This window comes from Vipera berus (genome assembly GCF_964194415.1).
Source record: "Vipera berus genome assembly, chromosome: 1".
Lineage (NCBI taxonomy): Eukaryota > Metazoa > Chordata > Lepidosauria > Squamata > Viperidae > Vipera > Vipera berus.
This window is the reverse complement of record NC_138202.1, coordinates 243953203-243980139: the sequence shown is the minus strand read 5'-3', so window position 1 is coordinate 243980139 and position 26937 is coordinate 243953203. Positions and strand designations below refer to the sequence as shown.

Sequence of the window (26937 nt, the reverse complement as noted above, 5' to 3'; positions counted from 1 at the left end):
GGCAAAAGTCATTGGAGATCCTAATGGTCATAAAAGTCAAAGGCAATCGAAAAAGAGGCTTAGAGAAGACAAAGTAGTTAGATACTGATTGTACAAGCATGATCTTATGAAAACTGAAAAGGAATAATTACTGATAAGAAAATCCTCACAAAATGATATATATTTTATCACACAGTTGTGGCAGAGCCAAATGCAGGATATATGTTTTCCAGAGATTTCTGCTCTGCCTGAAGAAATATCTTTTATACTTGTGGGTCCAAGATAAGAGGGCAATCTTGAAGGAGATCTCTTGCTAAATCAGGATGTTTAGATGTACTAACCTCCACAACTTAACTTCACTGGAATCCATCTGAGGTATTGAGCTTTGCACTTTAATATCAAGATTTTTTGCCATCAGGAAAGTAAATTATTATCTACTGGCTAAAAATAACTAATTCAAAAAGATTACAAAGTAGGGTATAAAATACTCCAAACCAACATTTAATTAACATTAAACACATTCATTTTACAAGGTTTGAAATTCATATTACAGAATGCGGTATTTAATGTATGCAAAATAAAATTTGTTCTATGTAATCAAAAATTTACAGGTAAAGAATTGTATTTAAACACAATATTTTACACAATATAGAATTCTGTACAGTACATTATTTACAGGAAAGTAACATATAAAACTTACAATTTATACACATGCACTTCTTTATACCTCTCTTTCCCTTTCTTTTTTAAAAGTCAGGATGGCAAGTAATCCGTTTTAATCAATGAGTTTTAATATTAACAATTTTTTGAAAAAATGAGGTACTTTGCGGGTGTTGCATCTTACATATTTCCATTATGAAATAAATTCTTTGTCCTTCAAAATAAGGTCTTATCAGGACAGGAACATGGATCAATTTAACTGGTTTATCATTAATTTAAACCTTAATTAAACTCTTAATTAAAGTATGGGATTAAATTTCAAATTGCACACTCCATTAAAAATACTCAGTATTTTTGCAGATACTTATAATTTAAAAGATATTTTGTTAACTTGTGGCAAATCTGCTTTAAAATGAAAGTTGGACATGAAAAACAATGTTACATTAGTCTGTAAAATAAAATAGCACTTTAAGTAGAGGAAACTCTTTGCTAACACTGGTGTTTTATTTGTAAAATAAACAATATATACTAGCTCCTCACAAAATCTAACTAATAAACCATTCATGAGGATTTAGAAAATAAACTGCAAACTTCAAAATTTATATTTGCACTTAATGAAAGAGGGGAAAAAAGCAAAGTATATGCTCCACACCCCTTTTAAGTTATCTCATGATTACTGGAGTCTCGTTTTGTGCTAACAGGCACTACTTTTATTTCTGATCAACAAACTATAGTCAGATTATTCAACTCAGAACTATGGTTCGTATGTGAAGAACTGGTCTTGTGTTGATCCAAAGTTTCAATGAAAATAAGGGTTCTGAGTAAAACACAGAGGACGAAGCAGGAGCAATAAAAAATACCTTGTTCTATGATGTATTTTGCAAATGATCTTTGGCACCTGCAGTGGATAGAAGTCTTAGACAATTCATAGCAGCTCAAGAAGTTCAAGCCGTATTACTTTCTTTTTCCTCCAAAATGTGCACTAGGTTTTACAATTTATTTGCTATATTTAATGAATACCAGTTACTAACGTAATTAAAAAAAACAAACAAACCAGGATCTTCCCATAAGGTCTGTGAGAATAAATGAAAGGTTTAAATTACGGGTTAAAAAAAAAAGATACGGAACCAATTGCTATTTGGACTTGGAAAGCAAGCACTCCTTCTTTCTCACATACACACAGGGCAAAGATGTGCATAGATTTCTTCATTTGTAGCAGCCATTAGCTGCCATTTGACATCTTGAATAGTTTCACTAACTGCTTAAATCTTTCTTCAACCTGTGGAGAGAAAATATAAAATTTAAACCTTAAAATATAAAGCAATTTGCAGAGTAGGTATTTCCCTGGGGAATTAATGAGCATCTCAAGTCATTCCCCACTCCCTCCCACCCAACACACTCATACAGACATGCGACCAGGCAAGTGAATCAGGTGTAACAATTCTGATAAACTAGGGCAGCTAGGAAAAAGTGATGCCAGATTCAGAAATACCTATTAGCCACATCAAAGATTTCCAGGTCATTTGTACGTCCTTACTGGTACTTACTTTAGCACGATTTTATTTTGTTTTAAATCATGATAAAAACTTTCCCAGGTTTTCCTTGACTGAAGAGTGAGATCTGTTTAAATATAGACCCACAGCATTCAGAGCCAACAGATTCCTCTCTTCCACCAGCCATTCATCTTAACTATTAACTAAGTCCTTATTGCATAACCTAGTCCCACTAAAAGAGGTCAAGCAACAATCCAAAATACTGCATATTTCTATTTGTCTTGAAGACGAGACTAAATACTTCTACTGTTTTCTTTCTTTTTTTCTTTGCAAAGAGAAAAAAGTAGCTGTTTCTTCAAGGATCTCTTACCTAGTTTCCAGAACCCTAACACGAAATGTTAGTCTAACAGATCTATCTCTGGCACAGCACTAACCTTTGCTTAAACTGAAGTCGACAGTCCTATTGCTGAAGTAGAGAAGTTGGGCAGTGTGCGTAATTTTTGCCTGGGTTTATAAATCGTTTTTCTCGCTAATCTTTGGAGTGGGGTAGAATTTGTCTGAATTTTTGAAATGTTTTTCTTTTAGGTGAATATGGCGTACTCTGTTCGTTCAGAGAAATACACAAATGGAAAGTGAAGCCAACTAAATACAGATTCCTATCCAGACACGTACCTGAGCTGGAGTTTTTTTTAACTGCTCAGCGACAGAAGTAAAAGTTTTTCCTGACGGTCCTTTTTTCTGGCACTCCAATAGGATCACCCGGTCATCATTTCTATAATATGCAAAGTTAATTTTTAGTCACTGAATACCTAGTTCTTTGACAATAGATCAATTACTATTATTTCACCCATGTGAAAGATTTAAAGTAAAAACAAAAGGCAGGATTCATAGCCAAAGGATAAAAAAAAACTGATTCTGAAACTAAAATCTGGTAATTTCACCAGATAATGTGTTCTCAGACCTCTCGGAACCGTGATCACCATGATGAATGATAGTTAAACTAACAAAGTGAAATGACTGCTTATGAGCCCATGTTCCTTTATTTGAAAAAAAAAAGGATTAGATATTTGATGGAAAATCAAATTCAGAAATAAGAGTTAAGACAATGGCCTCTGAGCAAAAACTGGCTGGCAGATTTGAATCTCAGGAAGATCTGAGTTACCGTATTTTTCGGACCATAAGACGCACCGGACCATAAGACGCAGCCAGTTTTTAGAGCAGGAAAACAAGAAAAAAAATCTTTCTCCTTCTCTCTCTCTCCCTCTCTCTCTTTCTCTCCCTCCCTCTCCCATTGTCCCTTCCTTCCTTCCTTCCTTCCTTCCTTCCTTCCTTCCTTCCTTCCTTCCTTCCTTCCTTCCTTCCGTTTGCCCTTCCCTCTCTGCATTAGAGAAGTACCCGCGGAGGCGGCCCTGCAGCCCGGCTTTCTCTTGCAGAAAGCAAGCTGAAATGGAGTGAGGGAGATTGCCAGAAATGCGAATCGGCCGATCTCGCGCTCCTGCAAACTCCCTCGCTCGGTTTCAGCTTCCCTTGCTACAAGAGAAAGCAAGATGAAACGGAGTGAGGGAGATTGCCAGAAATGCGAATCGGCCGATCTCGCGCTCCTGCAAACTCCCTCGCTCGGTTTCAGCTTCCCTTGCTACAAGAGAAAGCAGGCTGAAACGAGGGAGATTGCAGCAGCGCAAGATCAGCCGATTCGCATTCCTGGCAATCTCCCTCACTCCGTTTCAGCCTGCTTTCTCTTGTAGCAAGGGAAGCTGAAACCGAGCGAGGGAGAGTGCAGGAGCGTGAGATCGGCGTTTCTCAGCACGTGCCGATTCGTGCTCCTGGCAATCTCCCTTACTTTCCACTTGCGGAGGTTGGGGCTGGCCATACGGATCACCTTCGGACCATAAGACGCACCCTCCTTTCCCCCCCCACTTTTGGGGGGAAAAGTGTGTCTTATGGTCCGAAAAATACGGTAATTAGAAAAGCTGTAACCAAGAAGAAAAACATTTTCAATCACAATATTTACAAAATACATCTCTACAGACCACCTATTCTGTTATTATTCTATATCTGTCTTATGCCACCAGGAGTCACTGTATATGAGTTGGGTGGCTATATAAATGTGCTTAATAAATAAATAATACATAAGCAATCCATTTTTGCATTCTGTTTCACTTTCTCTCTTCAGATATTTTTCATTTACTATTTACTGTCCAGGCTACATGGGTAAAATAATTCAGTTCTTAAAGTGACCACCAGTATCTTTTGCAATTAAGAGAACTGTCAGAAGTTTCTACCACCCATTTATTAGAACAGTAATTTGTAGGATCTGTTTAAGAAAGCAACCACAAATGTAGATAATCCTTGACTTATGAACAGTCGTTTAGCGATTGTTCAACATTATGACGGACCCCCCCAAAATGTGACTTATGGTCCGGTTTTGAAGTTGTGGCATCTGCTGTCCCCCAACAACTGCAAAAAAGGTCATAAAATTGGATCTGGCCACATGGTGACTCACTTCATGACCATTACAGTTTATGACAAAAATTGTGGGCTCAATTATAGTTGTAAATCAAGGAATATCTCTAATAGCCAACCTTCTAGGATCATACAAATCATACATGATTAAGACTGTTTATTTCCTCATGCATCTAAATTAATTTTGCTGAATCCTTTCTTGGAATGCCTTTGCCTTTTAAAATGCAGAACGAATGGCTGGGACCAAAAGATTGACAAAGTGCTCTGCTCAAAATTTCATGCCTTGGTTTACCTGTTTTTAACTTTTGTTGGACAAAGGCTTTTTCATTTATTCATCTGAATGGTTTTTTAAAAACTTTTCAGCATTTCTTTTCATTACGGCTTGATGTGAGAGTGTATTTTGAAGCAGGAATAAATGTTGCAAATCCTTTGATAATGACTTGTTTTACCATGCTCAATTGCTGACATTTCCAGACAATGCAATATACAAACTACACATCCCTATTATTCAGATGAAGGAACAATTTTGTACCATATGCTCAGAGCGGCTTCTAAATTCTCCTCTCTCAGCTAATGCTACAATTTTTATAGCAAGTCACGGAAGACTGAACTTACTCTACCTCTGCCAGAAAAAAGATTTAAAAAGTTGAGCTTGCAGCTAAGGTTAGTGAGGCACTCATTACTAAAAAATGCCATAATGTTCAATGAGATATACAACAGACTACATTCTTATGCAGCATTCCAAAATCCTTTTAATAGGAGTAAGCAGCTCTAATGCCCAAGATGTGGTGTGTTAGAAAATAAAACATAATCTCAATCTATTGTACTTTTAATGTATTCAGCTATAGTCCATTTTCAGTATTCTTACCTTGTCCAAGAAATTACAACTTCTCCTTTCTTCTTAATGATATTTTTGGCACAAAGATTTGATGGTGACATAGAAGATGTTGAGGATAACAGATCTTTGTCTCTAGTTGACGCTGGCTTTGTACTAGATAAACTTGAAGCTACTGAAGTTCTGTCTTTAGCGATTTTGCTATTTTTGCCTGTTTTTTTAAAATCCAACTCATTATTTTCCTTTCTTTGTTTTTTTGCACTAGATGCTTCTTCTGTTTCCTTTTTCCTTTTTTTGCTTTCTTTGTTAAGTTTCATTGGACATCTTTGACCATCAATATTAAAGGTAGTATTTTTTTCAAAACTGCCATCTCTTATAGACATGTCTGGCCGATTTATATTTTCTTCAACTTCAGTCTTTGACGTATCAGCTACTTCACAGTGACTATCTGCTTTATGTTTCTCCTGATCTTTACATACACTTTTCATTCTATAATTTAAAGCAGACTGTTCTATGGGATCTTTTGGATTTAGTTTATTTTCTGTAGGAATCGTAACAGTCAAGCCGATACGTGTATCAAAATGATTCTGACAGGGTAGCTGTTCTACAGGTGGAATTACTATTGGTTTAACTGGGAAATCTTTTATTTTTGCAGAAGGTACATCTTTTTCTTGGAATGCTTTCATTGGGATTGTCTGGGGAAGCTTAAAAACCTCAAGCGCACCTGCATTCTGACTTATTTTATTTGAGGAGTCTTCCAAAGGCACTGTAGATATCCTTAGTTCTTCAGGAGGGTCTTGCAAGTCACAAGGTTTTTCTGACGCAGCATCATTATTCAATGCTTGATTTGAAACAAATAAACGAGGGCTTTGAGTTTGGCTTGTGTTACAAAATGGCCTCTGAACTTCAAGACTGATGTCACAAGATTGTTCTTGTCTGTTTTTATGAAGCAGGGACTCTACGGTATTAACATCATCACCGGGAGTATCAGGATGGAGGTCTTGTTGTGGTTCAAAAAGATCAGGAACTGAATCAATCGCAAGACAGACAGATGTCTCTTTCAAAGGTTCCAATGAGTGAGTGTTTTTTACAGAGTCAGTAGTATTTATAATTTCTTTAGATATTTCTCTCTCTCCTGAAGGGATGCTTTGGGAAGTTAAAGTAGCAAGATTTTCTTCAGATATAATTTCATTCTTCCCTTTTTCGGTAATAGAGATCAGTGGCTCATCTGGTACGGCTGTCTGATCAGTGGGTGAGACAGATGGTGCAGCACGCCTTATTTTCACAATAAAGTGGTCGTTTGATTTCTCCATTATTACTGCTTGCATTGGAAGGCTTGGACAACACTGAAATCCAGGAGCAGCAGGGATATTTGCCCACGATGAGCAGCTTGATTTACTGCTTGAATTATCAGATTCCAAAGCCAAGTGGATCTCTTGTTCAGAAACATCCTCCTCTCCTATGTGAGCATCTTCACTAAAGTGTGCGTTCAAAACATCTTCAGGAACAGATCCCAATACGTCAGGTTTCAAGAAACTAAGATGAGCATCTGACTTCAAAGGAGAGGGAATAGTCAACGATACCGCTAGGTCTTCCAAAAGGATAGAGGAAACCAGAGATTTTTGTTTTTCCAAAACACATACCTCACCTTTCTTCAAGGTAGGACTGGTAGGAATTTCAAACATACAGTTTTCATCTAGAATATTTGGATCAATGGGCATTTGCAATCTGGCTAAAAATGTTGAATCTCTCTCAGGTGAAACTACGGGCCATTTAATGCCATCCATTACTCTTGATTCTACCTGGCTATCCCTTGACATTGTTTCTTCAGTCTCATACGCAGGATTATTTCTACCGCTCTGACCTTCTGGCATTTGCTTTTCTGGTGTTCTGAATTCCCACTGATTCTCATCGATGAAGTCAACGTTCTTCTCTGAAAGGCCAGAGCCCTGCAATAAACTTTTGAACATTTCACCCATTTGAGCATCATTAACCAAATTGAATGTTAGCCCAGACATTTGCTGTTCTGTGAGAGGTCCACAGCTGATATCAGATTTGTGAGGATCTCCAATCATCTCCAATCCCTCCTTTTCATATTTTCCAGTTTTCAAAGCAGTATCCTCTGTGGAAGTCGGCTTAGAATGTGCAATTTCAGGGAGAGGTCTTGTGCTATCTGTATGGGAATGTTTATGTTTTGTAACTGTATTTTTGTAGCAAGGTATTTTATTTATTTCCTGGTGATCTGCCTTGGACAGTTGGCTAACTACAGCTGGTTTTGGAAGGACATGTTCTTCAGACCTTTTCACTTTAGCACTTAACCTTGGTTTCTTTGATTTCTGTCTATCAATTTTATTACTGTCAAGGCATTTTGAGCTTTCTTTCCTTTTACGTTTACTATTATCGTTCTCATTTCCAAAACTTATCAAATTGCAAAACTTTAGAAGAATTTCTTTTATTCTATCAAATAGCAAATCAAGTTGTTCATCCACAAGTTTCCACAATTTTTTCTTCATATCTGATTGTTGTTTCTCAAATAGATACTTCATTGCAGTATTTTTTTTAATCTGATTGAGTTCAGATTCAATAACTTCACAGAGATTTACCTTTATTGGCTCATTTGATTTGCACATTTTAGAGAAGTCAATATATTTTATTAAAGATGTAAAATTCAGAACTGATGAATCTATTATTTTATGAAACTGCTGTATTGGAAACTGTACCTTAAATTTCATATAGTTTTTTCGTACTTGTTTTCTTACAGCTTTCAGCATCTGCATAAACTCATGTACAGTACAAGGTTCAGCAGTAATTTGAACTATTTTTTCAAGACAATCAATGCTCACAATTTTATTTTTCTTCATTTCCTTTGAAAATATTATTGTTCCATCTTTGGGCTTTTCTTTACTTTTTTTCCCAGAAGCCAATTTTCCAGGATCTTCATTGGGGGATTTAGACTTGACTTTCTGGTTGTATGTATTCTTGGATGTATTAGATCTCTCAGGAGATATTTTTCTTTTCAACTTCTTACTATTTTCAGATTTTCTTTCTATTTTGGGTTCATCATCAGCATCACTTACAATTTCTCCTTCTTCTAATTCATCTGAAGACATGTTTAGCTGAGTCTCTTCTAAGATTTTGTGATCACTGCAAAGTGGCTTTTGATTTTCTTTGTTGAGTTCACTTGAATGGTTGTTCCCCAGATAATCCACTGCACTATCTGGAGCAAAATCTACAACCAACAGAACAATTAGTAAGTGAAAAATATCACTCTAAAAAGGAAGCGTCAAAGCAAACTGTTTTACAGAATCATTCAATTATTGTTCATTTCACGACTAAGTATTTCCACTTATAATTGTTAATTTTGTGTTTTGCATTTCAAAGAGGCAGCTTTCAGAATACATGTGGTATAATGATTAATATAATAGATTATCAAAACGATCCATATGCAAATTCCTACCCAGCCATAAAGCCAAATGCATAACTGTCCTAGGTACATTTTCTCTTGGCTGCATCTATTTTACAGACTTGTTAGGATGACAAACTTCAAGGATGACACAGATGCATTCTGAGCTTTTTGGAAGAGCTGGGTGAAAATAAACTAAAATTTGGAACTGAAAAAAAAATGCTTTCATGGAAAGTACTTCACATCAAATACTGGAAATGCAACATAAGCTACAAAAGCATTTTAAGGATCGCTCTCCTAGGAACCATCTGCTGACAAGATTGAAGTTGCACTCCACATTTTAATAAACTGTCACTAAATATTCTTAAGAAATAACATATGCAATCTGTGTGAATCCAAAAGATCAATTTCAGAAAATGAGCTTTAAAGTTAAACACTGTGTTAAATGGATTTTCATTGTAGCAGGCATACCTTGTTTACTCAGAAATAAAATTAAGATATCCCAATGTTATCCCTTAAATATAGGTACCTCTTTGGCTGCAAAAATCTGTATGATCACCAGATAGAAGCAAGATTTTTTTCCCCTGAAGTCAACCAGATTTCTCATGACCAAATATGCTAAACTTACTGTATAGGAATGTACTACAATAGCTGCCATCTAACTTGTAATCAGATTCCAATTATACAATAGTATCTGCAATTAAATTCTGCATTAAAATAATATGCTTAGGATCAATACACATTAGTGCTGTTAATGCAATATTTATTCATTCTCAAACCCGGTATTTGCTAACACCCATCCATTAAGGCTTCTGATATTAAAAATTTGAAACTAGCTTCTCCCCACCAAAACTCAATGGAAAATGTTGCATTAACTGAATAATTTATTATCAAGATGACTGAACAGACAGTAAAGCTCATGTGACTTTCCTCCACTTCAACTAAACTGCTTTTTTATAGGAGGCACCTAAAAAGAAACGTACCTTTGTAATTAGCTTTTGAGAATTAAAAACAAAGCCATGACCCAGCTTTTGAAAAACTGGAAACTGTGTCATTTATCCCTGTGATGATTTTCTCCTACATGCCTCACAGCTTAACACAAAAAAATGCTGGTTATTTCACAAGTGGATCACCAAAATAGATTCTGGGCAAATCCTAAAAAAAAAAATCAGCATTGCCAACCAGAATCAAACTATAACTGGTAATCTATATTTTGGAGGCTCGGCCAAATTATATTATGCAGGTCTGGGATAAACTGTGATTTGACTGGATGAGGAATTATTAAATTACCCAGTAGGGAAGAAAGGAAGTACAATACTCCAACTCATGGCTCATGTCCAAGTTTCCAACCAGCAGGAAGTAAACAAGGAGCAAATGGGTTTGCTACTGCTGTACCTTGTAATCTGCTATAAACCTTTTTTTGGCATAAAGGTATTTCCTCCAAAGGCATACAAATCAGCCAAAAAAAGGACATTTTTCTAACAAGTACAACAAAAATATAATAAACATACCTGTGTTATAATTTGTCACTTTGTAAGAGGTTTCCATTCTGAAGATTTTACCCAAGGGTCGTATCGGACTGTTAAGAGGGCTGATTGCTTTTGGGATGTACCTCATGTGATTTAGATCAATGCTCAGTATTGAGTTATCATCATCCCCTGGAACTGGATTTGAGTCTCTTGTCTGAGACACAGCATTTAATCCTTTATTGTAGAGTGATTCCATTTGGCTTCCATGCTTGGGAGAGCTTGGATTCGAATCTTCAGCTCTGGAGTCAGTTATTGAAATATTTACACACAGTATTTTATCATCTTCTGTGCTAGTCTTGTGAAGAGGTAGGCTTTCATTTTCAGAGTGCTCCAAGATCTTTTTATCTGCACAATTACTGGATTCTTCTTTTGTCATGGATGAGTCTGAATCAGTCCCATTAACTTCATCTATTACTCTAAATGTATCAGAATCTACAGAACTCCCAGTCTCCAGGTCCTGGAAAGCACGATTTAACAGCGTCTCCGGATCCGTGCGATTTACTGGGCTAGGTGTCCCACGCACTTCCTTAGAATCTTGCATCTCATTCTCAGTGGGAGGAAGGAGTTTCTCACTGCCAACAATTTCGTTTTGTAGTGTCGCATTTTGTGGAAATGCTTTACATGGCTTAATATCCCAAATTTCTTCTGGAGTCTCGTTCTGCTGATTTGCTTCGATCTCAGAAACATATATTGTTTTTTCCAATTTAGTTTGAAGGGGACTGTTATGGACTGGTCCCAATGGCATTTTCGCTTCGCTAGCGGTATTAATTGGTTCATTTGGGATTAACATTATTTCCTGACTTGGAACTTCCATCTCACCTTCGTTAGTGCTCTCTGCTGCTATTTTGGATTTGTCTGTTTGCTTCTTAGCAGGAGAGAGAGTTAAGTTCAGCTTCTGCATGAAGCTCAATTTTAAGTCTTTGCTTTTCGATTGATCTTCATCCCTTTCCACCTTAATGGGCACAGGCTCGTCCACAGCCTCAACTGCCAGGGCAATTTCTTTTGCTGGAAAGGGCTTCTTTTGCTCCCTTTTGGAACTGTCTTTTAGTTTCCTGTTTTCCTTTACTGCCTTTTGGGGAATTTCTTTCGAATTTTGTCTTTCAGTTTGAGAATTTCTGCTTTCTCTAGGTTTGTCTCTTTCACTTTTCCTTTTGGCTTCCGATCGATATTCGTCAGATTTTGAATGGGTGCGTTCAGGTTCACATTTTTTGCTCTCTTTGTTTGAGTTACTAAGTTTTCGCTCTCTATTAGAACTGTGTGGCCTTGATGATTTCCCTCCTTGGAGCCCAGGACCATCCATTCCTTTATTTTTCCTACAATCGTTATGTTTTATCTTGTCATCTTCTAGGTAACCTTTACTTAATTCTTTAGGATTTCTGACAAGTGTATTATTTTCAGGGGTATTAGTAGCTTTACCAGTTCTTTGCTGTTCTACATATTTATCAGGTGGTCTGTTTTTTTGTCTACTACTGCTTTCCTCTTTGTTTTCTTTTTTTGAGTCTTTCTGGTTTATGATTTGTAATGTTTCAAGCCTATCTTCATTAATGCGTTCAGTTTTAAGCCTTAATTTATCCTTAGGAACTGACTGTTTTTCCTTAGTAGAAGAGAGATCATCAGTTCTGTTTTCTGCACTCCGACTGCTTTTGATATTTAAGTCCTTTCTGTCTTTCCACTGTCCACTTCTGACTAATTTTTCTGGGTTAACTTGTAACTTTCCAGGAGTATCCAATATGCAATCTACAACACCTCGAACATCTCTCTGTGCTTTTGTTTTGTATCTGCAATTGTTATTCTTACTATAATGTTCGTTATTTTTCATCTCCCTTTTCTCCTTTTCTTTATCACAGGAGCTATAAACTTTTGACAGCTCTGTTTGAACGCCATCTTTCTGAAGCTGCTCAGGATGAGATCGAGATATATAAGAAGTATCTTTTTTCCCCAAATGATCTTTCTTATTTCCTGAATCCCAAGATGGACAGTTATGAGATACATCTCCGGGCAAGTCTTGTTTATTTTTAAGATCTGTTTTTGAATTATTTTCTGGGATGAAATTTCTGGATTGATTTTTTTGTTTTGATCCTTCAATGTTCCTTGTATATATCCTACTGTAGGTATTGTGATGAACTGGAGCTTCTGTTAACCTGTTAATAAAAACACTATTTTAATATGCTACATTATATAATAACTATCTGAAAGTTTAGTAAAATAGAGTAAGATTAGACTGACAAAAAGGCAGTATACTCCAAAGCACAATCAATAAAAATATGAAATGTTTACAAAGAGAATATAATTCTTTTAAAATAGAATATTTTAATTTTGATATTATTGATATAATTTATATCAATATTATTGATATAGTTTTAATAAAGAATATTTAATTTTAATATTAAAATAGAATATTTTAATTCTGATTTCATTTTATAACCATTAAGAAAGCTAGGTATCAGGTTCAATAGTTATTGCCAGTTATTACCCACATCTGAATCGTCAAGAATACTGAGCTATATAGAATGTAAACATGAGGCCAACACATGTATCTCATTAACTCTTCCTTCCACGCAACTGGAGACACAAACCGAAGAACAGCTGGGCATTATGTTCAAAATGGGGATTTTGATTAAATACCCAGGGACATGGGTAGTAAACATAAAGCTAGGAAAGTAATCAATTATTTGATCAATTAAGGAGCTATGGTGGCGCAGTGATTAGAATTGCAGTATTGCAGGCTAAGTCTGCTGACTGCCAGGGATTCGATCCTCATCGGCTCAAGGTTGACTCAGCCTTCCATCCTTCCGAGGTCGGTAAAATGAGGATCCAGATTGTTGAGGACAATATGTTGACTCTGTAAACCACTTAGAGAGGGCTGCAAAGCACTGGGAAGCGGTATATAAGTCTAAGTGGCATTGCTATTTGTTGCAGATAAATACTCCCAAAAATATTTTAAATAAGGATGAATGAAACCAAAACTTAATGATATACTTAAAGCAGAAAGGAAGAAATAAGAACCTAATGCTGGTTATGATTAGGTTGTCTTAGTAAGTAGCAGCAATTAACCATCTTGTTTGACTTTGGAAATTAAGATCAGAGCCTGCTTAATATTTGGATGAAGGATCTCCACGGAGTACCAGTGTTACAAGCTAAGCAATAAAAAGCAATAAACAAAGAAATCCCAAGAAGCAACAGCAAACTGCTGCACTGCTGACAAGAAAAGTGCATTGATAGAAATTGATTCAGAAACAGAACTTGTTAAAGATTGTATGATAAAGTGGGCCCAAAATATTCAAGAAGTTATTACAATGGACACGTGGGAAAAGATCTGGGTGAGGAACGTAAAATTTACACAAGCTCAAAATTTAAGAGAGAACTTTTATAAAATGTTTTATAGATGGCATCTAGATCCTAAAAAGCTTGCAAGTATGTATCCGAATTATCAGCCCAAGTGCTGGAGGTGTGGCGATGAAGATGCAACATATTTTCACATATGGTGGACATGTAAAAAGGTTAAGGCCTTTTGGATAAAAATTTGGTGGAACATGCAGAAGATTTTCAAGTAAAGGATAAAGTTTTGCCCGCAATTTTTTTTGTTAGGTATAATTACAGATGCTGCGGTTGTGGACACTAAGTTGATGTTGAATTTAACTACGGCAGCAAGACTCTTAATAGGTCAATATTGGAAGAAGGAGGAACTGCCGACTATAGAAGAATGGACTTTAAAGGTTTCAGACCTGGCAGAGATGGCAAAGATTTCGACTTATTTGAAAGATCACTCGCAAGAACGTTACATTATGGAGTGGAGAAAATGGATTGAGTATATCCAGAACAAATATGGGACTAAAAAGTTTCATGTAGCATTTGAATAAGTCTTCCTTTCTTTTCTTTTTTCTTTTTTTATAGTTAATAGTAATAGTGTTTGTAGTTATCCTATATGAGCTAGAGAGTGATAGATTTCAGAGTTTATGGTTGTTAGCATTTGGATCTTTATGAGTGTTTTTTTTTGTTTTTATACCCTGTACTTAGCTCTGGGAAGTCGGGGGGGGGGGAGGGGTAGGGAGGGTTGGGTATGGGAGGGGGAGGGGGGATTGTTAAAGATAAAATGTATGTTAAAACTTTTTAATAATAAAAAAAGAAAAGTGTAACAGTATGCAGTTATACCATTAAACTGTAACTAGAAGTCAAGTTATACTTTTAAATCAATTTAACTACATTTATCTCAATATGTTTTTCTCTGCATAAAATATGTTTGGTTTTTATTCTAAAAATTATCTCATGAAATATAAACACATAAATGCTAGTAGCATAAATTTGTCTTTAAGATACCAAACTTTCACCTGGGATTGGAAACGGTTGCACGGAAAGAACACTTCTATTTTAAGTTAAGGTTTCCTTTCTTTACTTTTTTCATCATTAAAATCTTTCAAAAACAATATGTAGGTTAACTTTCAGTACCTTCGCTGCAGACTACTGATTTCTTCATCCTTGCGGTTAATTTCCACTCTAGCTGTTTTGATAAGTGCTGAAATATTTTTTTTAAGGGACAGATTTTCACTTTGTAGAAGAGAGTTCTAAGCCAGAAAGAACACATAAGATATTTAACATATTATAAACAAGGAACTAAATATATGAACAAAAATATGATAAAGTTCAAGAAATGTGCATTTAAATTTATTACCTTTTTTTTGTTGTAATAAGCTAAGAAAATACATTACATTCTAAACGTATTTAATGTAATGCCTCCTAGTTAAGTGCATAAAAGATTGCATATTTAGCCATTAATTACTGATACTTTCCTGAAAATAAATATCACTGCCCAGAAATATGTTAACATGTATAGGACTAGGTTAGTTTTCATGGGTGACTGCTTTATGACAACTATTAAATTATGACTATTTTCAAAAATACAATCCCTGTCATGCAGTAATCTCTTCCCATTTGCATTTTCTGCTATCTGTATGAATGTCTTGGATCATATTACTTATTGCTTTATTACCTGTTCTTGTATTTCCTGAAGCTTCTTCATCAACTCTTGAAGTTGCTGCTTACATTTCTCATGTTCAGCCTGCAACTGCCAAAACACAGATCTCCTCATTTATATTAAAACACATACTTTGGATACAGCAACTATAGTTTTGCTAAATCATACAAATATTTTCTGAGTTATAAGGAAACATTTTCACCCCCTACTAAACACATATATATAAAGTATGTATCCCATTCATTTTTACTGCAACATGGACAAATGGAACTATCTGTAAAGCAAAAGAAATCAAAATCCAGTTACAATGGTTAATTATACTTTTAGTTTTTCATAACATTAAATTTCATTATTAATAAATTACAAATCAAGTTCTTTCTCCTTAGGATCCAAACTGCAACTTACCTTTAATCGTGTAAATTTCAAAATCAGAGAATTCTGAAAATTGATGATACTTTCAATTACTGTATACATGTTAGAGCCTTGGTGGAGCACTGGGCTAATGCCTCCTTAAGTAACACCAGCTGCCTGCAATTGGTGCAGGTTCGCATCCCACCAGGCTCAAGGTTGACTCAGCCTTCCATCCTTCCGAGGTAGGTAAAATGAGGACCCAGATTGTTGGGGGCAATTAAGCTGACTTTGTAATAATGCCGCTTGGGGGGTGGTGTGAAAGCCCTAATAAGCAGGCATATACATAGAATGAAGGCTACTGCTAAGCTTGTAAGCCGCCCTGAGCCTTCGGAGAAAGGCGGGATATAAATGGAATTAAAATAAAAAAAATAAAATAGTATAAACACAAATACAACCAAATGTTAGTTATTATCTAACTGCAATTTATCTCCCTGATGTGTTACCAGTATAAAAAATACATACTTCATTGAAAGTGGCTTCCTTGGCTGTTTCTTCCTCAATCAGGATTTCATCAAATAGGTTCAAACTACTTTTGATCGGCACTTTTGTAGCACAATTGCCTAAAGCAAGGGAGATGAAAAATAACTTTTAAAAAAAAAAATAACTTTTTAAAAAAAAAAGAATCCTGTTTTCTTTGAAAGAAGGTTACTAGACTTCATTAAGCTGGTGGCAAAGGTTGGCCAGCACACACTCTAGAAATCATACAAGAAGCTTCACATCTTCAACTGTGTGGCTCTACACACAACTTGTTCTGCCCCAGCCCCCCCCCACTGTAACCACAACAAAATGGGCTCCTATTATCAACAACACTCCAAATGTTGTAGTTGTTCCATGAAAGCCCGAGAAATATAAAGGACAGTGACACATGTTTATCACTGACACTGTGTATATCTCAATACCCAACAGAAAATTATTGCCTCTATTTAATTTCATAAATTATATTTTCTAGGTATAGCTTCGTTTTCCTAAAGAGACTCACTGAATACATTAAACTGGTCTTGAAGGTTTCCTCAGTTTCTAAGGGGACTCACTGTGCGGAGACAAAGAAACACTGGTTTTTGAAAGCAAGCAAGGAAACAAAATACCCCATATCTCCAAAACCTATTTTGCACATAAAGCTAGGTAGCAGAGTTTCAGAATCCTAGCTTTAGCCAAATAATATCATTTACATTTTTTCACTCGTTACATACGAAGCCAAATCTTATAAATATTAACATATACAGTATGTACACACCCGTCTTTAGATGGCAAATCACTTCTAATGCATTGCGTTATGGTCAGATTTAAGTTCAAAACTCTGTTGAAATACTTATTTACCTCATAAAATTTGTATGCTGCTTCAATGCAATATTCTTAAATGACTTATTACCAGCACAGTAAAACAATCATAAGTATATCAAATGATAAGCAAAATGATGGTTTTTACCGAAAGGTTTCTTAAAACTGTGTTAACAAGAACATAACAAAATAGTTTGGATATAACAAATGATATTTGTTCTCCAAAGGCTTTGTGGAATGGCATTTTAAACGCCGTTCTGTGTATTAATAAGAAAGTAGCAATCATTACTGCAGATAGGAGCATATTAAAATGGGTGGGGCCACAACAGAAATTTCTGACTCCCCAATTTAACCATTTCCTAAAGAATAGGAGTTCTCAACATATCCTGTTGGTTGGTTCCTACCAACCAGGTGTTAAACACTATAAGGCTTTATAAGTGATAAGCACTTTGATTACACCTGGAAAGAGACTAGTAGCCAACTCAGCTCCATAGCAAAGGTATTACAATTATTATTATTATTATTATTATTATTAATTATTATTATTAATTTTATTTGTATACTGCCCTTCTCCCGAAGGACAGGGCGGTGAACAGGGCAATACATGTTAAAACAATGGCTATATTAACAGGCGTCTCACATAACTTTGAACATTAATTTTTGAGTGTCTTCAGGGAAAGCTCCACACAGAGCAAACTGCAGTCCAACCCAAGGTGGTCCAGTTGGGAGTATACCCAGGACATTGCCACATTAGCTACTGTGGCAAAGACTCTCTTACTAATGGGTTATACCAGGGGTAGGCAACCTCGGTTCTTTTATGACTCATGGACTTCAATTCCCAGAATTCCTGAGTCAGCATAGCATAGCTGACTCAGGAATTCTAGGAGTTGAAGTCCATGAGTCATAAAAGAGCCGAGGTTGCCTACCCCTGGGTTATACCAACCATTTAACAAAAGAAGAGGGTCCAGGAGGACATGCTCTTCCAGCTCCATCTGGAATGAAAGATGAAATTGTACAGGGAATGGAAAGTTTCTGAATCAACAGTCACTGTGTTTTGCTGGGTTTAAGTATTAGCCTTTTTCTCCCCATTCGGACCAGATATCCACTGTATCCTGTATTCTACTATATCTTCTATTCAGCCCTAAGTGGCAATATATAACAGGTTAGTACCAGCATTTTGAAAAATTCAATGTATATTTTACCCCTACTAGATAGACCAGATAAGGAAATCAACTTTTAGAGGAAAGCTCACACTACTCTGAGATGTGCTGTATTTTCTTTTTGTTTTTATACTTAAGTAAATTGGCAGTGACTAATCTCTGCCTAGGCAGCATCTAACTCCAAGTGAGTAGGTATGATTTTATCTGCAGAATACTTATCAAAATATCACAATGATCTATTGGGAGTGTTTCCACTTTAAGATTCCCTCAAAGATTCTGGTCCCTTTAAATAGTACAACTGAATGACATTTCAAGAATGCAATAAGTGTGAGAAATCTAACAATGCTCCACTTATCTTACGGCCATGCTACAGAGCCAAACCTGGGCTCATATCCATATTTTATCATATTTTTGCCTTGTTTTTTCACCACCACTACTCTTCGTTTCATATCCTGGAGCTTATCACGAAAGCAAAGAGAACCCCAGGAGTAATAACAGGATGAGTAATCTCATGTAGTGCTTTTACTGCATCTGTATATCATTGGACTGATCAAACTGCCTGATAAATCTCTGAGAAGCTCCCCAAGCCCTTTCTGAAAATCACAGATCCATAAAACATGTGGGATAAACTATCTAAGTCTCTCTCTAATGCAGGAGTTGGCAATGCCATGAACCTCACGGTTACCCAAAAGTAATATGTTAGTACAAGGACCTGCTAGTAACATTTTCCTTACCAGATCACATTTAACATACACTTAAAATACCAGATTCAGGGTGTTGCCCATCCCCCACCCCTCCATGATCAGGATCTGTGATTTGGCAGAAATCCAAAGCTGTTTTGACAGGAATGAATTCTGAGTTAACGCACCCCCAAGAAATGAAATCCCCTAGCAATAACAGCCTGGAGAAGTCGACTACTAAATTAGAACTGGTATCAAGCTTCTGAAACCTTGTTTCACCAGGTTTTCACTATTTTTACTAAGCTTGTCTGGGGTGGGATGGGGAAATATCTGTATCATCCAATTCAAGTGAATAAAATCAAAAAAGAAACTTCATAGCAAGGCAAATAACATACTAGAAACAACTGGAGTGCTGTCTAAGCCATCATAAATATCCACAGAACTCTCGTCGCCATCTCCTCCTTCCAAAGAAGAAACTGCAAATAGAAAGAACACCCCACAAAAGATGTTAGCTGTTCATGTATTACAATAGCTGTAATATACAAGAGATAAAGGAGGTTGTTTTACGAACAAAATTAACAATAATTCTACAATAAAAAACATTTTACCCAGCCTATCATTGGTTTGGAGAGATTGTATCCAAATGTACTGAAACAGAAAGTGATTTGCTTCGCTCTCTTTATTGATTTCATATTGTATCCATGGCTTTATTATGTTTACGTAAGTATGATTTTACTGATAACGTTTTCATTGATACTGTGAATCACTATAGCTTGTTTGATCAGAAGTACGAGGGTCATATATATGATTAATAAATAAATTTCTGATCAGTTCAATTGTTATGGGCACCAATTTAAACGGAAATATAAGAAACATAAAAAAGAAGCTTTCTAAACTTTTACCTATGCATTTTTCCTGACTATTAACCCCAGAGAAAGAAATACCTGTATAATTTGTCTTGTAGAATAAAAATAACTGTCAAAGAGGAGACTTTCTGGGGTTTGAAGCATGCAAGGTCAGAAGGAGCCTGAAACTTGACAGGACCATTAATCACAACATTGTACAGGTACTTTCCAAATTCAAAGTTAATAAACAAATGACAGGAAATCTGTTACCATACAAGGGGGAGAAAAATATATAGGATTTAAACCCAGGGTTGATATAAATATGCTTTGATAGCTAGAATTTGCAGTAGTTGCTTTTTATTATTTTTATCTGCAATAGTAGCAATTCATTTATCCACACTAATTCTTTACTGCTAGCTCCTGAGTGGAAGTATGAATTCTGAAAAGCACCATTTGACTAGCATCTCTGTTCAAACTACATCTTTAGCAGCTTGATTTTATAAAATAAAATGTACATTAGTATAGATAGTTCTGAATTATGATGGTTACTTAGCAACTATTTGAAGTTATGATGAACTTCCCAAAAGCTGCTTATGACCCATTTCCGAGGTTCCAAAATCCACCCCATCCCACGACTGCATTTTTGATTCTCAGCAACTGGCCCGCCTTTACAATCATTTGCAGTGGCCTAGCCATGTGACAGTTTATGACATTTTTCCCCCAGAAGCTGGCCGTTACTTCTGATTCCTGGAAAAGAAGTCCAAGAGCAAAAAATGGCTTGGCTTAATGATTGTTGCATTTGCTTAGCAACCACTGCAAAAAGAAGCCTTAAAATAGGGCCTGGTCAAGTAATGATCCACTCCACCACTGTCATGAACTTATAACCAAAATTGCAGGGCTCAATTACAGTCATAACTTAAAGATTACTGATCAATTATCGTTGTGTCAGAAATGATGTGACGCTAACTACATAATATAACACCAAATCTCAGAAATTCTATTCCCTGGCTTCTATCCATTTAACTGGCAGTTATAATAGCCTATTTCTATCAGCTAGGAGAATTGCTGGAATGATATCAATCATTGTTTATGTCAACACAAACAAGAGGAAGTCATATGCTCATCAACGCAGTTTTGCTTTTGAGTAAAAATATTATTAAAATAACGTATTGTAGCACTTATCAGCAAACTCCTTTTTCTTGGCCTCCTTCAAAAGTGCAGGAAGGGGGAGTTATGATTGGCAGGAATAGCTCCTACCACAGCCATACACAAAAGTCTACTAAATTGAAGTTTTTGAAACATAATATATGGCTTTTTCCCACCATTATCTATTTTCTAGATAATACTATAGAGTTAGAGCATTTTTCTAATGTCCCCCAAAAGTAAAATAATCAGTTACTTACTGCCATATAGATTAGAAAATGTCATTCCATCCTCCTCCTCCTCTGTTCCCATTATAATCACTTCCTAAGTATAACCCATCTAAATTTGATAGAAAAAAAATTAGGACATCAGTCTAAACAGGATAGACATTATATCAGACACAGACAGCCTGTTCCCAAGGCGAAAGAGAATATCTGTACACATGCACATATCTCAATACCACACTTTAAAAAACAGCTGTGTGACGGGAGGACTTTCATCTCCTCTCCACGAAACTTAGCATCATCAAGCTGTCTGTTTTTCCTAGACTTAGAAAGGAAGAATAATTTGCTAACAATTCAACCAATCTAGAATTGTAGAATAAAAATTTGTTTTGGCCATCATATCTAAGCCAGGTGCAGTACTGGAACCCAAACATTAACTATCCCCAACAGATGGCTATTTAAACTGAAAGGGAGCAAACCACTTCCTGGATAATTGGTTCCATGATTAGAACCATATCTATCTTACTAATAAGGGACGCGGTGGCTCAGTGGGTTAGGACGCTGAGCTTGTCGATCAGAAGGTCAGCAGTTTGGCGGGTCGAATCCCGAGTGCTGCGTAACAGAGTGAGCGCCTGTTACTCGTCCCAGCTTCTGCCAACCTAGCAGTTCGAAAGCACGTAAAAAATGCAAGTAGAAAAATAGGGACCACCATGGTGGGAAGGTAACAGCGTTCCGTGCGCCTTTGGCGTCTAGTTATGCCGGCCACATGACCACGGAGATGTCCTCGGACAAGCGCTGGCTCTTCGGCTTTGTAACGGAGATGAGCACCGGCTCCTAGAGTTGGAAACGACTAGCATGCATGTGCGGGGGAACCTTTACCTTTACCTTAAGATGATCAAAATGTTATTTTCTGCTTGACAGAGCAAATCATAATAAAGGTGTTCTCATTCCCCAAATCCTCTCTAATATCCACCCATCACACTTAATTTGTCAGATATGCCAAGGAAAGGACTTCCAAAAAGCTGTAGTCTTGACAGCTCTAAAGTTTTTCCCCAATTAAATTGCACAGCACTCTGTACATGATCTTTGTGAATCTAGAACTAGGTTTGTCTAGGGCAGGGGTAGGCAACCTTGGCTCTTTTATGACTCGTGGACTTCAACTCCCAGAATTCCTGAGCCAGCCAAGGTTACCTACCCTTGGTCTAGGGCAGGGATAGGCAACCTCGGCTCTTTTATGACTTGTGGACTTCAACTCCCAGAATTCCTGAGCCAGCCAAGCTGGCTCAGGAATTCTGGGAGTTGAAGTCCTGAGTCATAAAAGAGCCGAGGTCGCCTACCCCTGGTCTAGGGAAATTCTCAGTCATACAGGTCATGGTTATCCCAAAGGTGTTCCCCCCCCCCAGAAGGCAACTGTTTATCCCTTCAAGACGTTTTGCTTCTCATCCAAGCAGCTTCTGAAGTTCTGAAGCTTTCTTGGATGAAAAGCGAAACGTCTCCGGTTGCCTTTGGAGAGAGAGGAGGGAGAGAGGGAGAGAGGGAGAGAGGGAGAGAGAAAGAAAGAAAGAAAGAAAGAAAGAAAGAAAGAAAGAAAGAAAGAAAGAAAGAAAGAAAGAAAGAAAGAAAGAAAGAAAGAAAGAAAGAAAGAAAGAAAGAAAGGCACCTTTGGGACTAGAATTAGATGGGGGGGGGGGAAATAAACTGCACCATAAACGGAATGAAGTGGAACGGAGCCTTAAGAGGCTGGTTATTTCTGGAAGGCAGCGATTGTCAATTGTTCCCTGAGCCAACACTAAAAGCAAAAAAGAAGGGAATCGGGAGAAGATGATGGCAAGACACGATCTACCCTACTGCCCGTTTCCGACCTGCCATGAGAAGCGAGCCTGCAAGACGGCCCCATTAAATAAAAGCCCGAGGAAGGATAAACCCCATTTTTGTCGTTTCAGAAATCCCCCTCCTTCATCGGCGCGGCCCAGGGTTGACTGGGCCAAGCTGACGGCAAGCAGGGCGAAGCGGGGTGCGGGGCCGGTACGTCCGCCTGGCGCAGGCTGGTGCCCTCCAGATGCGGGCAGCCCAGACATTACAGGTATCCCAAATCCAGCACATCTGGCAGGCAGCAGGTTGGGGGAAGGCGAAAGCAGAGGCTCCGAGCAGACAGAGAGGCGAACGAGGGAGAAGCGCTACAAGCCCGCCACAAGCTCCCCAACCACCCAGCCGCAGACCGCCCTCAAGTCTCTTATCCCTCTCACGAACCGGAGTGGCGAGTCCTGCCGTTCCTTTCCGAGTCTCAACGGGCGTGGCGGAGACACCCGCCGCCCCTCAAAACCGCCCGGACTTCATCTTCTCGCCTTCCTCGCAAGATACTTCCCCCTCCCGTCCCCCCCCAACAGGCCAAATCGGCGGGGGGGGGGGTAGGTGAAGCCAGGAAAGCGTAACCAATCACTTAAGACGCTGAGGCACGTACTCCGGCGTGACATCACTAGATCCCACCTCCTCCAGGAAAAGATTTGGCGCCAAAAAAAAGCAGGAGAAAGAGAGAGAGAGAGAGAGAGAGAGAGGGAGGGAGGGAGGGGGAGAGAGAGAGAGAGAGAGAGAGAGAGAGAGAGAGAGAGAGTGAGTGTGTGTGTGTGTCCTGCCGGAGTCGTTTTAACTCGGCCCTTTTATGACTCGTGGACTTCAACTCCCAGGATTCCTCAGCCAGCATGCTTGGCTGAGGAATTCTGGGAGTTGAAGTCCACGAGTCATAAAAGGGCCGAGTTTGAAGGCCACTGTTTTAATTACTTCGATTTACTCCGATTGAAAACGACTCTCATGACAAAACATTCAGAACTGCTTGAAGTTATTTGTTCTATGAATTTAGGTTGATGCTGCTACCCTGTGATGATTTTGAAGGAAGGGTTTTATAACAAGAATACTTTAGGAAAATAGTTATTTCGGGACTCCCGACTACTAATTTTAAAGACAGTGTTTGTAAGCCACATTTCCAAAGCAATAGATATTAATGTTACGTGCTGCCAAACTGTAATGGACACTGAGATTGTTAAGGAATCACAAACATCAGTCACTGAATGTAATGTTTAAAATGTACGATCTATATAATATTGGAAATATAATGCTATGTGAGTAACTTTAAATTTCATACCATAGTTAGAATACCTATGTATTCTGTAGCAAAAGGACAAAGTCTCCTGTGAAGGATACAGACTACAATTTTTACAGCACTTTTTATGGCCCAGTCTGATTTATATGCTGCACTGAATATGTTATTTGATTTTATTTGCCATTATGATCTATAGACAGTGCTTTAGAGTTCAGTATTTAGAGTGCTGTAGCTTGTTTGATGCTTTGAAGGGTCAAACTACACCAGGGGTAGGCAACCTTGGCTCTTCTGTGATTCGTGGACTTCAACTTCCAGAATTCCTGAGTTGAAGTCCACGAATCACAGAAGAGCCAAGGTTAACTACACTATATTGGATTTCAAGTTCATGTACTCTTGTAACTATTTACTAATTTTCAGAATCAGTTTATTCAGGAGTTTTTGCAAGTATTAGAGAATAAAATCTTAAAGAGTATCAGTTCAACAGACCTATTTTAATAATGTTCTTAAAGATTTCCATATCTTTATTTAGCATTTATTAAATTTACATGGCTGCCCAACTCTGGTGACTTGCAGTACAGCCCAGGGGATGTAAGTGCTTGAGAGAGGAAGCTAGAATAGTAAATAGTAAAGTAACAGCAAATAAAATGTAGGACATTGATATACAATAATGGGCATTCAAAAGCTGCTGGGTGTGGCAGACTGTCTTGTGTTAGTTGCGAATTCAACTTATGCCAAAAGAAATGCCAGAATACAGTTGGCTATTTTATAGATCATTGTGCACTAACAGTATAAGAAACTGCTTGATCTTGGCTAAATTTTAAGCCTTTATCTAAAACTATTACAATGATGATAGGCAACTTTCTGGCAACCTTTTCAACTCCTCTAAGCAAGAAAATGCTGACAGAAAACAAGTTTCTGACTTATAGAAGGCAAATGTATCAAACTGCAGTTCTATAAGTCTTTGTTTAATTAAATGGAACTTGCTTCTAAATAAAGGATTACAGGATTTAGAAATCGGTTGGAATTCTGTGCAGGTGTATTCGAATGTATTCATTTTAACTGTTTAGAGAAAATGTTGTAGCTACGGAGTGGAAATAGGTGCATCCTTACTGAACATCGCAATTCAACATTTCCTCAGAATTTCCCATTGATTTCAACGGAACTACTTTCATGTGACAATGTTTGTGACCACAGCATAATCTTTTATGTTCCTCTGGAAAATCCATTAAGACCGCTTTTGAGAAATAGTTACGAAAAAGCAGTAACGAAAATACATCTTGGACCGATTCGGGCCGTAAAACTCAGGGTGGAAAACAAACCCCAGCAAGTATACAGATATTACAACTGCATCGTAATAATAATAATAATAATAATAATAATAATAATAATAATAATAATAATAATAATAATAATAATAATAATAATAATAATAATAATAATAATAGCAGCAGCAGCAATTAACTTGTGTGTTTATAGAGAGATGTCGCAAAGCATAACTGGAAACGCGCAAGCACAGGTTTTGTTTTGGGGTCCGCCAAGGGGAGGAGCGGCCAGAAGGCAACACGGCGAAAGCTCCTGTGGGGGCTTTTGTCGCTGGAAGATGACGTAGGCATTCCGGGGGAAAACGAAACTCACTCTTCCCACGTGTCGCGCTTCTAACAGTGGGTGGCGAGAGTGGTTTCTGGCCAGGTTGGGCGTGCACAACTCCTTTCCCTTCCCCGGGGAAAGGGGCCCTCCAGGCGAAGGGATTCCCGCGGGCGCCTAAAGATGGAGCATCTGCAATTCAGTCTAGCGGGGCCGTTGCAACTGATAGCGCAGAGGAACGAGAGGAGCAGCGGCGAGCTCAGCAGGTTCCTGGCCAAACAGGTGGGAGAGAGCCACAATGGCAGCGGCGCCCTCTCCGCCCTAGGCCACCGGGGGAGAGGGAGGGAGAAAGATGGGGACCTGCACAGGGTCCACACCCCAGTAATCTTGGCCGGGGTGACCGTCCCTCTTCTCCGTCCCGGCCTTCGAGAAAGAGATCGGCCTGGCTGGAAGCTTAAGGAGGGAGAGAGGGCGAGCTGGGTCTCACCTTCTTTGTCTGAAGAGGAGGTCGGGGAGCGGGGGAGGGAAGAAGCCAGGATGCGGGAGAATCCCTTCCACTCTCGGCTCGCAACGGCGACGAACAGCATCGGCCAGCCTCCTCCGTTTGTCAGCCTGGTCGCCTCCCAAGAGAAATGCGGTGGATTTGGGAAAACTTTCTGACCTCCGGCGATAGATTAAAACGTCGCTAGCGTGTTACCCTTTCGCCCGCTTCCGCTTGTGTCTTCCTCAGCCCCGAGAACTTTGGCTCTTGATGCTTGGAAGATTTCTCAGTCTTACCGGGGTCAGAACGAGGCTGGTATTCTTCTCGTTGCCCATAAGTCATAGGCCTGACTACCATTGATTTGAGACGGCAGAATGTGAAATTTTCGGGTGTGAATTTTCAGCAGTGTCGTGAAAGTTAACTTTTCCTTACAGGGTAGGAGGGGGAGAGCATCTTCCAAAATACTCTTACTTTTTCATTTTCGCATAGTTTCCAGGAGAGATTGGGCTAGCTAACATGGCCGTTGTAGTACATCTAAAACGAGGGCATTTTAGTATATAGTCGACGCCAGGGGTCAGCAGCTAGGGCCCCTTTACGACCTGTGGATCTCAGCTTCCAGAATTTCTGAGCCAATATGGCAGGAGTTGGAGTGCACAGGTCATGAAGGGGCCACAGCTGCCCAACTGTGGTCTGTGGTGTG

At 38.1% G+C, this 26937-nt stretch overlaps 2 protein-coding genes across 3 annotated transcripts in view; one reads left to right on the top strand and one right to left on the bottom strand.

The window, feature by feature from the left end:
* Window positions 1-468: 468 nt before the first annotated feature.
* On the bottom strand, window positions 469-26475 carry CASP8AP2 (caspase 8 associated protein 2). 2 transcript variants are annotated; one of them, XM_081331575.1, is made up of 10 exons: window positions 26244-26475; window positions 21112-21190; window positions 19259-19339; window positions 16208-16305; window positions 15350-15424; window positions 14809-14924; window positions 10345-12503; window positions 5464-8659; window positions 2805-2904; window positions 469-1918 (listed from the first exon to the last, which is right to left on the bottom strand). In XM_081331575.1, the coding sequence occupies exons 2-10, from the start codon at window positions 21161-21163 to the stop codon at window positions 1862-1864; spliced, it is 5934 nt and encodes a 1977-aa protein (XP_081187701.1). In that variant the 5' UTR covers window positions 21164-21190; window positions 26244-26475; the 3' UTR covers window positions 469-1861. The 2 variants fall into 2 exon arrangements, with proteins under 2 accessions (XP_081187701.1, XP_081187700.1); XM_081331574.1 differs by lacking the exon at window positions 26244-26475 and adding an exon at window positions 23326-23443.
* Window positions 25912-26937, top strand: part of MDN1 (midasin AAA ATPase 1) — a 126133-nt gene continuing 125107 nt past the window's right edge. Inside the window, exon 1 of the mRNA XM_081331608.1 lies at window positions 25912-26038. Coding sequence (XP_081187734.1) covers window positions 25940-26038 — 99 coding nt within the window. The 5' untranslated portion in view covers window positions 25912-25939. The remainder of the gene's footprint in view (window positions 26039-26937) is intronic.